At 44.0% G+C, this 15,187-nt stretch overlaps 1 protein-coding gene across 1 annotated transcript in view; it reads left to right on the top strand.

Annotated features, from left to right (window-relative positions):
* Positions 1-15,187, top strand: part of DNHD1 (dynein heavy chain domain 1) — a 109,229-nt gene that overhangs the window by 80,039 nt on the left and 14,003 nt on the right. Inside the window, 7 exon segments of the mRNA XM_058305812.1 lie at positions 68-276; positions 477-681; positions 757-859; positions 3,333-3,482; positions 3,728-3,910; positions 4,046-4,477; positions 4,692-5,160. Of these exon segments, the coding sequence (XP_058161795.1) occupies positions 68-276; positions 477-681; positions 757-859; positions 3,333-3,482; positions 3,728-3,910; positions 4,046-4,477; positions 4,692-5,160 (1,751 nt within the window).

Raw genomic sequence — 15,187 nt, 5'->3', positions numbered from 1 at the left:
TGGATTGGGACCCAGATAGGCAAAGAGGGATAAAAGGGAGGACAGCATCTGAGCCCCTGGCCCACAGGTATTACCAACAAGTATGCAGCCACCTGCACCTGTTCATCCTGGTCAGCCATGACCAGGCTCGCCACCAGCTGCCCTCCACCCTCTTCCTGAGGCTCCTTCAACTGGCCATCACAAGCATTGACCACTATGAACCCTGGGACCAAGCTGCCCTGGTCACTGTAGCCCAGCATCATCTGAAGAGTGTTCAGAGTCTACCCCTTAATGACAGTGAGTCCTTTTTACCTGTCCTTGCCACTCACCTCAACCAGGTTTTACCGAGTGTTATTACCTAGGCCAGTCTCCCTTTCTAGAACACAGTGAGCTCTCTTCATTTTTTCTGCCCTCCTCCCTGAGCTAGGAAAGGATGCCTCTCCTTTCCCATTCTCCTACAAGCTCACAAGGGTAGGCTGATACCGTGCCTGTTACAGGTGCTTTGAAGTGCCCAGAACTTCAGTCCTCAATTCCAAGTGTGGCCAAAGCCATGGCCCTCATCCACCTTTCGGCTGCCAGCTACAATGAGCACCTGTGCCCCCTACTGCCACTCATCACCCCCAAGACCTTCCTAGACCTCCTGGACACCTTTCTGCTGATACAGCAACAGATGATCCTACAGACAAGGCACAAGGCTCAGCAGTGAGTGGCCCCATTTCTTGCAATGTACCTCCTTCTTCTCCCTCGGATTCACTCACTGGAACATTGTCTTTCAAGGATTCAGAATGCCCTGGAGAACCTGGAAATGCTGATTGAGCAGTACACTGCCCATGCTAAGTTGATCTTCAGTTTGCAACAGGAGCTGAAAGGTTCCCGTAAGGTAAGGGGGAAAAGACTGGGTGGCATGCAGAGTGGGATCAAATCAGGAGCTCAGAAGGGAACTCAGAAGGAACTAATCAGACTGAACCTTAGTTCTTATCTCCCAGAATTCCCCTTTCCCCAGGGAATTCCCTAATCTCTGCTACTGTCTCCTTTAGAGCTCAAGGCTCAGTTGAGATGCAAAAGAGAGGCTCAGAGAGGGACAGGAGTGACCTTTACCATGTTTTCCAAGTTCCAGTTTCTTGTCTTTGGCCCTCCATTTTCCCAAGGTGAATTATTACAAGGAATTGTTGATCTGGTTTAGAAGTGATACTAGTGTTTTCTCTATGGCCAGTTATATCAGAGTGCAACCCAATGAGCCCCATATCTGGATAAAAAATATTCGCAGTATCAGGGCTTATTCAGTTCCAGGTCCCTTGATCATTATTTAATAGTCACAATAGCATGAACTTCTCCAGGGTTCCTAACCTCAGAAAATAGTGCCACCATCCACTTAGTCATCTAAGCCAAATCCCAGCAACCATTCTGAACTCTTTCTTCTTTCACATTCATTTATTCATTACTGGACTCAAAAAAAGTTAATTCCATATTTTTGTCCAAGTATGCCTTAATATTGCTATGTCTGTCTTTATCTATGTCCATGACTATGTCTATATATGTGTCTAGATACCTACATCTATATCTACATATTTATCTGTAAGTCTTACCACAATTTTCTGAGTTGGCTATCCTTCTCTCCTCTCTGCCAACCCTTTTTTTTTCTTTGAGGTATCAGGGGCCTCAGGAAAAGGGTGGAGGACACTAAGCCACACCAGCTTCTCCCGTTTTTAAGATGAGAAAACTGTGATCCACAAAGCTAATGGAGACTTTCCTAACCTCATAAGGTTGTGATGAAGATTAAATGAAATCTTAAATGTAAAACGTTTAAAAGTGCTTGTAGGAGAGGTGTAGCTCAGTGGTTGAGCACCTGCTTTGCACATATAAGGGTTAAAAAAAAAAAGTGTTGGCACACAGTAAGAGCTCAGTGAATGCTAATGTGAGGTAGGTTATGGCAGAGAAAGTCCAGGGCGATTTGAGCTCAGCATGAGTATCAAAAAAGGCTTTCTAGAGAAAATATAATGCCACAGTTATGTGTTGCCATGTGTAAAACATGATAGGGGCTCAAAAGCATCCCTTCAATATATAAACGAATGAATAAAGAACATCAAAGTTGATACCAGAGGGTTAGGTAAGATCTGGTAAAGTGCAGAGGGAGGAGAGGAAGGAAAAATGTCCCATGCTGAAGAAACAGCATATGCAGAGGCCCAGAGGCAAGAGAATGTGTGCCACACTGGAGGAAATGAATGTCAGGAATAGCTGGGAGAGTAGAGTGCTGGGGGAAAGGAAAGAGATGAAGTTGGAAGAATGAGTAGGGCCCTGACCACAGAGGCATAGTAAAGTGAATGGAGTGGCACATGTAAAGGGACATGATGAGGTTAGAAAACCAAACAGACTGCAGTGCAGAGAATGGACTAGAGAGGAATAAATGTGGAAATTAGAAACCCATTAGGAAAGCAGTGTACAAAGCCAGGAGTGAGTGCATGAACATGCATGGTGGATGTTAGGAATAGTGTTCGACACCTAGGATGTAGCACTGAAAGACCTCAAAGATGGACTGGGTTTGTAAGAATAGAGGAGATGGAGTCAAGGGTAACACCTAGGATTCTTCCTTGAGCAACTGGCTATGTTTTACAATAGTCCTCTGAGAAAACAGACGAAAGGAGTAGGATTTCAGGGAAGCTGAGCAGGCATAGCCAATCCATTCATTTTTGGGCATGTAGAGTCTGAGGGGTGTTTGAGACATCCGAGCAATTTCTACTCAGCAGATGGATATGTGGGTGTGGGATTTGGGAGGGAATCTGGATAGAGATAGAGATTTGGGAGTTAGAATATCAATGGTAATCTTTTGGAAGAGTGTGTATAAGTATAAATTGAGAAGAGAGGGAACCCTGAAAAAATTGCTGAGGAATATTTAAGGGGTGGCAGAGAAAAGACTGAGAAAGAGAGACCACTAGAAGTTGGAGAGCACTCCATGATACTGTGCCTTCATGAACACAGTATCATGAAACTAAGGGAGAAGTATGTTTCAAGAGGGAGGAAACTGTCTGCTGTGACAAATGTTACTAATGGACAGATAAGGTAAAAAGTGTAGCATAAAGATGAAGCACATGGTCTTTGGATTCAGATTGCATAGGCCTGTATGTTGGCCAGGCAGTGGTGGAAATAACAACCACCAACTTGGGGATGCATTATTAGGTGTATAACTCACAGACAAGTAAGTGACAGACCCAAGGCTCAGACTATATCTGAGGCCTACTTAGAGCCCAACTTGGTCACACTGACTCTCAAATGAGGAGTATGCTAGAGTCGGGGCCCATGGGTATGCCCACTTGGCCCAGGATCTGGAGATGAAGGGCCAGGATCTCTGTTCACAGAGCCTCACCATATTCCGGCAGCAGATAGAGCAAGACAAGCTCTTGTACAAGCAGCAACTGGCAGAGTGTCAACAGCAGGAGAACCTCATTGAGAACCTGGCCAAGCAGCGGGATGCCCTGCAAGCTCAGCGGGATGCTTTCCTGGAGCAGGTGGGCTCTTCCCGCTGCCTGCCTTGCTCTGCTCCTCTCCTGGGAGAGGACAACCCCTCAGGGGACCCAAAGGAGAGGATGGGGTGACCCATCAAGGAGGGAGGAGGGGGGAAATATAACAGGACAGTGTGGGGAGTGGCCCCTCATGGCGACTCCTAGGAGGAGGTGATCCTTCCTGGTAACATCTTGAAGAAAGAGCAGGACAGATAAGGAGCTCACTTCAAAGTACATCTCTCCTGATTTAGATGGGCAAGGCCTTTCTGGGGCCACTGAGCCAGCTGCAAGTGGCTGATTTTGAGGAGCTACGGAGCTATCGTGCACCACCAGAATCTGTGGTCAAGGTGACCAATGCTCTGTGTGACCTGTTCCACTGTGAACCAGGCTGGAGCAGTGCCAAGCAACTATTATGCACTGAAGATTTTTATCAGGTAGGGAAGGTGGGTCACAATGGAAGGGTGAGGAGAGGGGAGGAATCAAGGGGGAGACATGGCAGGGCAAGGATGTTGAGTTGAGTTTCAGAGCATCCACGTTTTCCCTCATCCCCTTAACATGCATCCTCCCAGGAACTGGTATTCTTCCCTAAGGAGAAGATGACGGACTCAGAGCTCATAAAGTTAAACACAGCTCTGAAGGGTCCAGGTATGAGTGACAAGGCCATACGGGCAGTGAGCATACCTGCAGCAAGCCTGGCAGCCTGGCTTTGGGCTGTTCTGCGCTATGGGCTGGCACAGCGCCGGGGACTGCCCACCAGCCTGCTGCTGCAGCAAGTGGAGGCAACACTAGCAAGGGAGCAGGCCCGCCTAGGCTGCTACCAGTTCCAGGCCCAGGAGATCCTAGAGCACAGTTTGGTCCTGAGTAAGAAGATGGAAGAAGCCCAGGCTTCCCACATTCGTGTGATGGAGAGTCTCAATCGGATGCAGTGTGGCCGGTATTCTAAGTGGCCCATAAAGGCTGCACTGCTCACACCCATGCATTCCTGGACTACAAGGCTCCAGGTAACCGGCCCCTCTCACATTTCTCCCCACAGTTCATTTCTGTCTCCATCCCTGACTCATCTGCTCCTCCCTCTGCTCTCACTACTTCCCTGTCTCCTTCCCCTTCTCTTGCCATGTTTTACTCTACATCCTGCTTTGCCCCCCTCTGCCAAGCCCTCTGCCTCAACCTTCCTCATTTTGTCTGCACACCATCTGATCTTCCCTTCCATTCCAGAAACTGAAGGAGCACTGCATGACTGTGTGTGGGGATGCCCTCCTCTGTTCAGCTGCCATCATCTACCTGGGTCCTTTCCCACCACTGCGACGCCAGGAGCTACTGGACAAGTGGCTGGCTCTGTGCAGGGGCTTTCAGGAGGCCCTGGACCCAGATGATATGGCACAGGCACTAACACAGAAGCAGAAATCTGTTACCATGCCAAAGAAGCCCCTGCTGCCCACACGCTCTCCCTTCAGCATCCTTTCCTTGCTGAGCTCTGACTCTGAACAGCAGCAGTGGGACCGAGATATGAAGCCCCAGGCAAAGTCTGCCCGCCTAGTAGGCCTACTTCTGCGAAGTCACACCCACTACCGTAGCTGCCGTTGGCCTCTGCTGCTTGACCCCAGTAACCAGGCCCTCACCTGGTTGAATCCAGTGTCTCTGGAAGAGAATCAGTGCTCAGCCCTATCCCCCAGTGAGAACAGAGGTAAGCCCAGGGATCAATGCAATGCTGCTGTGGTATCTGACTGTCCAACCCTCTCTGCTACATATGATCTTCCCTTTCATAATGAAGACACTAAATGTTTGTGGCCAGGATATCTCAGGTTTCATGGCAGCCTATACTGCATTAATAAATTTGGTTACATTTACATTTTTTGCCCATATTACAATGATTCTGAATCTACATGGCTGACCAGTCCATGTTCTTTACACCTCCCTTTACACCTTTACTCAGCACCACTGGAAGCCTGGCCCACAACTCAAAACTTTACTACCTAAACTTAATCCACCTTCAGAAATCCTGGGGGAATATTTTTATTGGCCCTGCTTGGATCGGGGACCCATCTGGGGACCCATTTCCTAGAAGGAAAAGAGGATATGTATTGCTCAGAAGAAGGGATGGGGGATTGTGCTGGTTGGAATAATAGACGTCTACAATGGGAGGTTGTTTTAGTTTGCTAAAAGCTCCTGGGAGCAAAATACCAGAAATGGGTTGGCTTTTACAGTGGGAGTTTATTAGGTTAAAAGCTTACAGTTCTGAGGTTGCGAAAGTGTCCAAACCAAGGCATCATCAAGAGATGCTTTCTTCTCCAGCCGCAGTTGTTAGTGATCAGGCACATGGTGGTGTCTGCTCATCTCTCCCCTCTTCATCTGTTGCTTCAGCTTTCTGCTCTGTGGCCTTTCTCCTGAGTTCATTGATTTTAACTTCTGGGGACTTATCTCTTTCTCTGCCACTTTTTTCTGTGTCTATGGTTTTTATTCCTCCATTTATAAAGCACTCCAGTAAGAGGATTAAGATACACCCTGGGTCACACGATCTAATCAAAGGCCCTTAACTAAGTAATTTCATCAAAAGGTAACACCTATGATGGGTTTGCATGCATAGGAATGGATTAACTTGAAGGACACGATCTTCTGGGGTCCACCCAGTTTCAAACTGTCACAGAGGTATATAGTAAAGGAGTCTATAACTCTATAATCAGACTATTTGGGTTCAAATATCTGTCATTTGCTAGTTATATGACCTAACACAAGATACTTAATTCTCTAAGCCTAAGTTGATTTGACAATAAAATGGGAGTCTTAATTATATCCATCTCATAAAATGTTGTAGGTACTAAGTAAGATAATTCATGTTAAAGGGCTTATATAATGACTAATATATAATAAATATTTTAAAAGCCTTAGCTATTATTCCTACTAATATATTACTGCTACCATTATTACAGTCTACCCCTTTACTGTCCAGCACAACTTTCCATTGCCCCCTTATACCATTACAATAATGCCCATTATACAACTAACACATGGGTAACTATATATGAATTCACCCCCTCTCATATAAGAGACCCCCTGAAGAAACATTGAGCAACTCCAACCAATTCTAAGTCCAGGGACTATGAGCAATGTTCATTACCCTTGATCAGATTGGGATATAACTCTTCATGACTTTGTAACTTATGATAAATTGCATGTTAAATCTCCCCATACTAACACACTTGATATACAAAAAGAAGAGGACTGTGGTAACTACAATAAACTTCCTAATTAGAAACTGGGAAAGGGTAAAGAAACCTATACTGTATATCAGTCTACAGCATATTCCATATAATGACAGACAGAGATAGTAAGGCAATTGATTAGCATCATTTTACTGGCTATGATATGAATTCTTAGACAGTCAGTTCAGCTGCCTTGGGTTCTGATGTCTATTGTCGTTGTTCATTGTCTATTTTCCCTGGGGTTACCTATGAAAGGAAAACTGGGAGGAACTCTCTAGAACTCTTCTGCCTTAAATGTCCTCTTCCTGTTGGGATGGGCATGGAGGCACTGGATTTGCCTTAAAATTACGCAAACACAGATTCCTTATACCACACTTGGGGGGTTTTCTGAGTAATTCCTTTAAATCTCTTATCTTTTTCCTGCAGAATTCATTTGTAAGGACTCTATTGACTACTAACCAATGACAAAAATCTTGGTACATTCTCATCTCTTAATTTAAACCCCTACCTTCAATGCTTCTGTCTCTTAGCAATGGTTCTGGGGCCTCCACCCCTCCCTCTAAGCCTTACCTTACTGTCATCTATCTAAATTTCTATCTTCATCTCAGAACTGTAGTAAGAAGAGAGTCCAAGTAGCAAGTTTAGGCTAATATGCCATGGAATATAGCCCCTTTTAATTGGCTGCACCCAAATCAATTGGGGGCAGGGGACTATTATCTTTGTCAAGCAAGAGATGCAGAGAGAAGCACTTGGGAGGGATCTGGAGGATGCAGTTTCCCCGATTGATTCCCCAGACTCTTCTGATATCACATAATCTCCTATTCCATGCAGCATGAGGTAGAGAATTTTGGTTTTTACAAATCAGCAAGGTGCATGAGTATCTATCTGATCATCTGTAGAGGAATTGCTTGAAATGAGCAGAAAGGAACTCCCTTCAAATAAAGCTTTTCTAAAGGTTTTTTTTCTCTTCTATCTAAGTAGTGAATTAGCCAGCATGCTCTAATATATTTTACCAAGTCCACTAAAGTTCAGTGAGTGAGTGGTCCAGGTCCCATGAGATAAGTCAATTTCTACTCCGCCACACAACCTAGATAGCTTCCCAGTAAGGAAAAGAAAAATCCTGATCTCCCCACCCTCCCTTCACCAATCCCTGTCTACCCCAGCCAACTCACTGTATTAATTAGGTGTGCTCTTCACTGAAAATAACAAAAACAACAAAACCCAACTTACTGGAGTAGCAGACAGGGCTCAACTCTCTCACAAAAACAATAGAGAGAGGGCCAAAAGCTGTCCGAGGGACTTGCTTTGGGAGTCAGATCAGGACAGTGCTATGCAACTCCTGGGAGGATAAGAGATAGAGAGATGAAGAACCCAAAACAACAAATTTGAGTTACCAAACCCCTGCAGTGGCTGGAAAGGACTCCCATCTAACATGCCCAAGATATTAATCCAGCTTAAAACCCCTGGCTCACTGCTCCCAACTGAAAGGGGAAGAGATGTCTTCCTCCCTGTCACCTGTTACAAGGGAAAAGGGAGGGAGAGTAGGGGGACTTCACTTCTGTGAATTCAGAGTCTGCTTTGAATTTCAGCTCTGGGCAGACAAAAACACAGGAGAGTGGAGATTGAAAGAAACACCTCTGAGGAAAGGTGCACCGATAAGCACATTCTGCTGGCCAGTGTGGAAATTGCATGGAAGAAAACTGCTTTTAGGTGTCTCTTAACCCAAACTCCTAGGAGAAATCTGCACCTCATTAGTGAGCCCCTATCCCAATTTTGATAATTTAAGCTAGGCAATTTTAAAGACTTAGAATAAGTTGAACCAAATATCAAAGATCTGTGGGGAAAAATAAAAAGAAGAGGTAAGAGAGAGAAATTGGCCATCAAAGTAAATTCACCAACATATTCAGATACTTATACGTGACCAAAAATTTTCAGCAATACTAGAAACAGGAAGAGATGGCCCAGTCAAAGGAACAAACCAAATATCCTCATGAGAGATAGGATTTAAGACAATCAACGATAATCACACATATCTCCTTAAACCAATTCAAAGAATTGAAAGAAAATATGATTAAAGCGATGAAGGCTATTAAGAAGACACTGTGTGAGCATAAAAAATAATTTGAAAGCCTGAAAATAAAAGTAACAATGACTATGGGAATGAAAGACATGGTGGATGGGATTAAAAATACATTAGAGGGAAATGGGTGTGGCTCAAGCAGTTGGAAACCTGCCTACCACATGGAAGGTTCCAGGTTTGGTTCTTGGTGTCTCCTAAAGAAGACAAGTAAGCCAATGAGCTGATGGAAAAGGCTGGTGCAATGAGCTCAAGCAAAAAGATGACACAAAGAGAAGACACAACGAGAGACACAAGCAGGGAACAAATGCAGCTCAAGCAATTGAGTGCCTCCCTCTCACATAGGAGGTCCTGGGTTTGGTTTCTGGTGCCTCCTAAAAAGACGAGCAGACACGGAGAGCACACAACAGACACAGAGGGCAAACAGTGAGTGCAAACAATGAAGGTGAGGGAGAAATAAATAAAATAAATCTTTAAAAAAAATACATTAGAGGTACATAAGAGCAGATTTGAATTGCACAAAGACAAAATTAGTGATATTGAGGACAGAAGATACAAACTGGGAAAGACAGGAGAACAGAAAGAGAAAATAGAGAAAATAGAAGAGGACCTCAGGGAATTGAAAGACAACATGAAATGCACAAGCATACACATTATCGGTGTCCCAGAAGAAGAGAATGGAAAGGGGCAGAAAGATTATTTGAGAATAATAATGACTGAAAACTTCCCAACACTTATGAAGGACTAAGTATAAATATACAAGAAGTACAATACACTCCAAACAGCAAAAACCTAAATAAACCTACCCTGAGACACCTACTATTCAGAGAAACAAATGTCAGAAATAGAGGATTCTGAAAATAGCAAAAGAAAAGCAAAACATCACATACAAGGGAACCTCAATAAGATTAAGTGTCAACCTCTCATCAGAAACCATGGAGATGAGAAGAAAGAGGTATGATGTATTTAAGGTAGTGAAATAGAAATAGCCAGCCGAGAATTATGTATTCAACAAAACTTTCCTTTGAAAATGAGGGTGAGGGAAGCCGACGTAGCTCAACAGATTGGGCTCCCATCTACCATATAGGAGGCCCTGGGTTCGTGTCCCAGGTCCTCCTTGTGAAGGCAGCCTGGCCTCGCGGAGAGCTGATGGCCCGTGCCTGCAGAGAGCAGACAGCCTGCGCCTGTGGAGAGCTGATGGCCCATGCCCACAGACAGCTGGTGCAGCAAGATGATGCAAGAAAGGGAGATAAGCAGGCACAGAAGAATGCACAGTGAATGGACACAGAGAGCAGAGAGCAAGCAAGGGGCAAAGGGAGGATAAATACATCTTTTAAAAAAATGAGGGTGAGTTCAAAGTTTTCACAGACAAACAAAAACTGATAGAGTCTTACCAAAAGACCAGAATTACAAGAGATTTTAAAGGGAATGCCGCAGCCTGAAAGGAAAAAATAAGGGTGAGAGACTTGGAGAAGTGCATAGAAATGAAGATTATTAATAAGTGTAAGTTAAAGGGTAAAAAGACAAACAATAGCAAGATATGACAAAGAAAGCCAAAGGACAAAATGAAGTAAGTAATGCCTTTAAAGCAATAAAAAAAATTTTTCAGGGAAGCAGACGTGGCTCAACAAGTAGAGCATCCGCCTACCATATGGAGAGTCCAGGGTTCGATACCCAGGACCTCCTGACCCACGTGGTGAGCTGGTCCGTGTGTAGTGCTGCCGCATGCAAGGAGTGCCATGCCACGCAGGGGAGCCCCCATATAGGGGTGCCCCATATGTAAGAAGTGTGCCCCACAAGGAGAGCTGCCACACGTGAAAAAAAGTGCAGCCTGCCCAGGAATGGCACCATACACAAAGAGAGCTGATGCAGCAAGATGATGCAAGAAAAAAGAGATGTAGCTTCCCAGGGTCGCATGATAATGCAAGCAGATGCAGGAGAACACACAGCGAATGGACACAGAGAGCAGACTACGGGGGGAGGGAGGAGAAATAAATAAAATAAATCTTCAAAAAAAATTTTTTAAAGTAATAACATTGAATATTAATGGCTTGAACTGCCCAATCAAAAGATATAAACTGGAAAGTGGATGTGGCTCAACCGATTGGGCTCCTTTCTACCAAATAGGAGGCCCTGGGTTTGTGTCTCAGGGCCTCTTTGTGAAGGCAGACTGGTCCGCGCCCACAGACAGCCTGCGGCCCACGCCTGTGGAGAGCTAGCACTCAAGATGACACAACAAAGGAAGACACACAGGCACAGAAGAATGCGCAGCAAATGGACACAGAGAACAGACCGGGAGAAAAGTGGCAAGGGGGGCGATAAATAAAATCTTAAAATATGTATATATAGTCTGATAGAATGGATAAAAATATATAACCCATCTATATGCTGACTACAAGACACCCATCTCAGAGTAGGGACACAACCAGGTTAAAAGTGAAAGGTTGGATAAAAATATTTCATGCAAATAGTAACCAAAAAAGAGCTGGAGTAGCGATACTCATATCAGACAAAATAGATTTCAAATGCAGAATTATTATGAGGGATGAAGAAGGTCATTATATATAAATAAAAGGGGCAATTTACCAAGAAGAAATAACTTTACTAAATATTTATGCACCTAGCCTGAGTGCCCCAAAATACATGAGATGTACACTGGCAAAACTGAAGGGAGAAATATATGTCTCTATAATAATAATTGGAGACTTTAATACACCACTCTCACTATTGGATAGAACATCTGGACAGGGGATAAATAAAAAAACAGCTTGAATAATATGGCAAATGAACTAGACCTAACAGACATTTATAGTGCAACACACCCCAAAACAGCAGGATATACATTCTTTTTAAGCACTCATGGATCCTTCTCCAGGATTGACCATGTATTGGGTCAAAAGACAAGACTCAGTAAATTTAAAAAGATTGAAATGATACAAAACATTTTCTCTGATCATAATGGGATAAAACTGAAATCAATAATGGGCAGAAAAAGGGAAAAGTCATTAATGTATAGAGATGAAACAACACACCCAAATAATTAGTGGTCAAAGAAGAAATTGCAAGAGAATTCAGCAAATACCTTGAGATGAATGAAAATGAGAACACAACATATCAAAAACTATGGGACACACAAAGGCAATGCTGAGAGGAAAATTTGTAACCCTCAATGCTTACATTAAAAGGGAGAAGGAGCTAAAATTGAGGATCTAATGGAACACCTGGAGGAACCAGAAAAAAGACATCAAACTAATGCCAAGTCAAGCCAAATGAAAGAAATAGTAAAGATCAGAGCAGAAATAAATGAAATTGAGGACAGAAAATCAATAGAATCAACAAGACCAAAAGTTGGTTCTTTGAGATCAACAAAATCAACAAATCCTTAGCTAGACTAATAAAGAAATAAAGAGAGAAGACACAAATAAATAAAATCAGAAATGGGGGGGGGGGGCATTGCCACTGACCCTGCAGAAATAAGAGACCTCTTAAGAGGAAATATGAAGTCACAGCCAGCGAGATGGCAGATTAGAAAGATACAAGATTCCCTTCTCTCCCAGAAAAGTAGTTAAAGGACAGGCAGAAATGGCCTGGAAAATATCTTCTATGGTGTAGGACATGAAGGAAAGGCTAGACACCACCAAGAAGAGAGAGAAGCAAAGGAAAAGAATAGCAGTGGCAAAACTGAATTAAAAGCAGCAGCTGCTACAGCCAACTCTCCTCCACGCTAAAGACACTTGTAAATACTCAAGTCTCAGGCCGGTGGTTACAGACAAAGGAGTACCAGGGATCTACCCCTCCATGAAAGGGGAGAGAAAGGGAGATGGCCTAAGGCTGACTCAGCTTTTCACCCACAGATTTGGTCTGCTGGGTCCCAGGAGCCCTTCCAGGTCAGGTGGGGCCACACCTTTGTTTGCCTTGGAAGCCAGCTCATGACTAAAGAGATCTGACCCTCACATTCTCCCTCCCTGCTAAATGGGACTGACTGTTGAGGACTCGGAGGGGAGTGGAATTATTTCCTACCCTGGAAGACAGAGGAGGCTGCCAGTGAAAGTTGGAGAACTGTCTCTGAGAAAGTTTGAATGACAAGGCTCTTAGTCTCCAGGCAGGAATCTATATCACATTGATCCAGTTCATGTTGCATGTTGCAGCAAACATACTCCAACCAGGTATTGAACATAGAGGGCTGCAAAGAGCACTATTTACTGGCAGATGAAGGAAGTGCATGTGAGGAAGTTAAGAGTAAGTAAGAGAGGTTTTTCCTGCCTTTATATCCTCCCTCCCCAAGCCCTAGGAAGGGGTTCTGCAACCCATTACTGGGGCCATTTCCCAGTTGGGCAGCTAACAAGGACAATCCTAAAGACCCAGTTTGAACCAAGAATCAATGAATAGCAGTAACACACAGCCTCTCACCACAAAATCTATACAAAAGAGAGAAAAAATGAGCATCTGAGTAAACTCACCATTGTAATCAGATGCCCAGACTTCAGCAAAAAATTATGAACCATACTAGGAAAATGGAAGAAATGGCCCAAGTTAATGAATATATGAAAGCCCCAGAAGAGATGCAGGGTTGAAGACAACTAATTAAAAGATGCACACAGATGTCCAAAATCAAATAAATGAGTTGAAAGACATTATCGCTGAAAAGAATAAACAACATCAAGAAGACATTGAGCGAGCACAAAGAAGAATTTGAAAACCTGAATAGAAAAGTAGTAGTTCATGGGAATGAAAGACATGATAGGTGAGATAAAAAACACATTAGAGGGAAGCAGATTTGGCTCCATGGATAGAGAGCATCTACCTACCACATGGGAGGTCCAAGGTTCAAACCCAGGGCCTCCTGATCCTTGTGGTGAAGCTGGCCCATGTGCAGTGCTGATGCACGCAAGGCATGCCGTGCCATACAGGGGTGTCCCCAGTGTGGGGGAGCCCCATGCACAAAGAGTGCACCCTGTAAGGAGAGCTGCCCTGCACCAAAAAACTGCAGACTGTTCAGGAGTGGGGCCGCACAGACAGAGAGCTGATGCAGCAAGATGGCACAACAAAAAGAGACACACATTCCCAGTGCCGCTGACAAGAATACAAGCAGACACAGAAGAACACACAGTGAATGGACACAGAGATCAGACAACTGGGAGGAGGGAGGGAAAGGGGAGGGAAAGAAATAAAAAATAAATCTAAAAAAACAACAACACACTTTGGAGGGAAGCGGATGTGGCTCAAGCGATTGGATTCCCAGCTACCAAATGGAGGGTCATCGGATTAGTTTTCAGGGTCTCCTGGTGAAAGTGAGCTGACCTGTGTGGCAGAGAGCTGTCCTATGCAGCATGGAGAGCTGGCACAACAAGATGACACAACAACAAAAACCACAGAGGAGACACAGTGAGAGACACAACAAACAAGGGAGCTAAAGTGGCTCAAGTGATTGAGTGCCTCTCTTCCACATCAGAAGGTTCTGGGATCAGTTTCTGGTGCCTCCTAAAGAGAAGACAAGAAGAGAAGACAAGCAGACAAAGAAGAACGTGCAGCAAATGGACAAAGAGAGCAGTCAGCGAGGGCAAGCAGTGGAAGGGAGGGAGAATAAATTTTTAAAAAACATATTAGAGGCATATAACAGCAGATTCAAAATGACAGAAGAATAAGTGATACTAATGACAGAAGAGCTGAGACTGGTGACAGCAAAGAAGAGAGAGGGAAAAGAGTGGAAGAAAATGGGAGTTGAGTAACAATATGAAAGGCAACTACATACAGGCCATGGGAGTTCAGAAGGAGAAGAGAAGGGAAAGCGGGCAGAAAAACTACTTGAGGAACTAATAGCTGAAAATTTTCCAACTTTCATGAAAGAAATGAACTTATATGTCCAAGAAGCACAGCATACCCCAATCAGAACAAATCCAAAGAGACTTACTTCAAGACACATACTACTCAGGATTTCAAACATCAAAGAGAAAGAGAAAATTCTGAGAGCAGCAAAGGAGATGCAAACCGTCACATAGAAGGGATGCCCAGTTAGATTTAGCACAAATTTCTCTTCAGAAACCATGGAGGTGAGAAAATGATGGTATGATACAATTAGGATACTGAAAAAGAAAAACTGCCAACCAAGAATTCTTTTTTTTTTTTGAACTGTTAAAATTTATTCCACTCCTTTGCTAATGGCCTAGGAGGAGTCTCAGCTGTTTGCTGTTTTGATTGATTACCCCACTATCAGTCCCCTAGGAGGGCCCAATGATAAAGTCCTTGGGCAATATCCGGGGCTTCTGCTGGCTTCCAACCAAGAATTCTTTATCCAGGAAAATTGTCCTTCAAATATGAAGGCAAGTATAAAATATTCACAAACAAACAGAACCTAAGAGAGTTCATAAAAAAGAGTCCCCTGGAGCAGATGTGGCTCAAGCAGTTGAGCACCGGCCTCCCACACAGGAGGTCCC

The sequence above is a fragment of the Dasypus novemcinctus genome, chromosome 10 (assembly GCF_030445035.2).
Source record: "Dasypus novemcinctus isolate mDasNov1 chromosome 10, mDasNov1.1.hap2, whole genome shotgun sequence".
In the NCBI taxonomy this organism is placed as follows: domain Eukaryota; kingdom Metazoa; phylum Chordata; class Mammalia; order Cingulata; family Dasypodidae; genus Dasypus; species Dasypus novemcinctus.
Note: the sequence above shows the minus strand (reverse complement) of the source record. Positions and strands in the feature narration are given on the sequence as shown.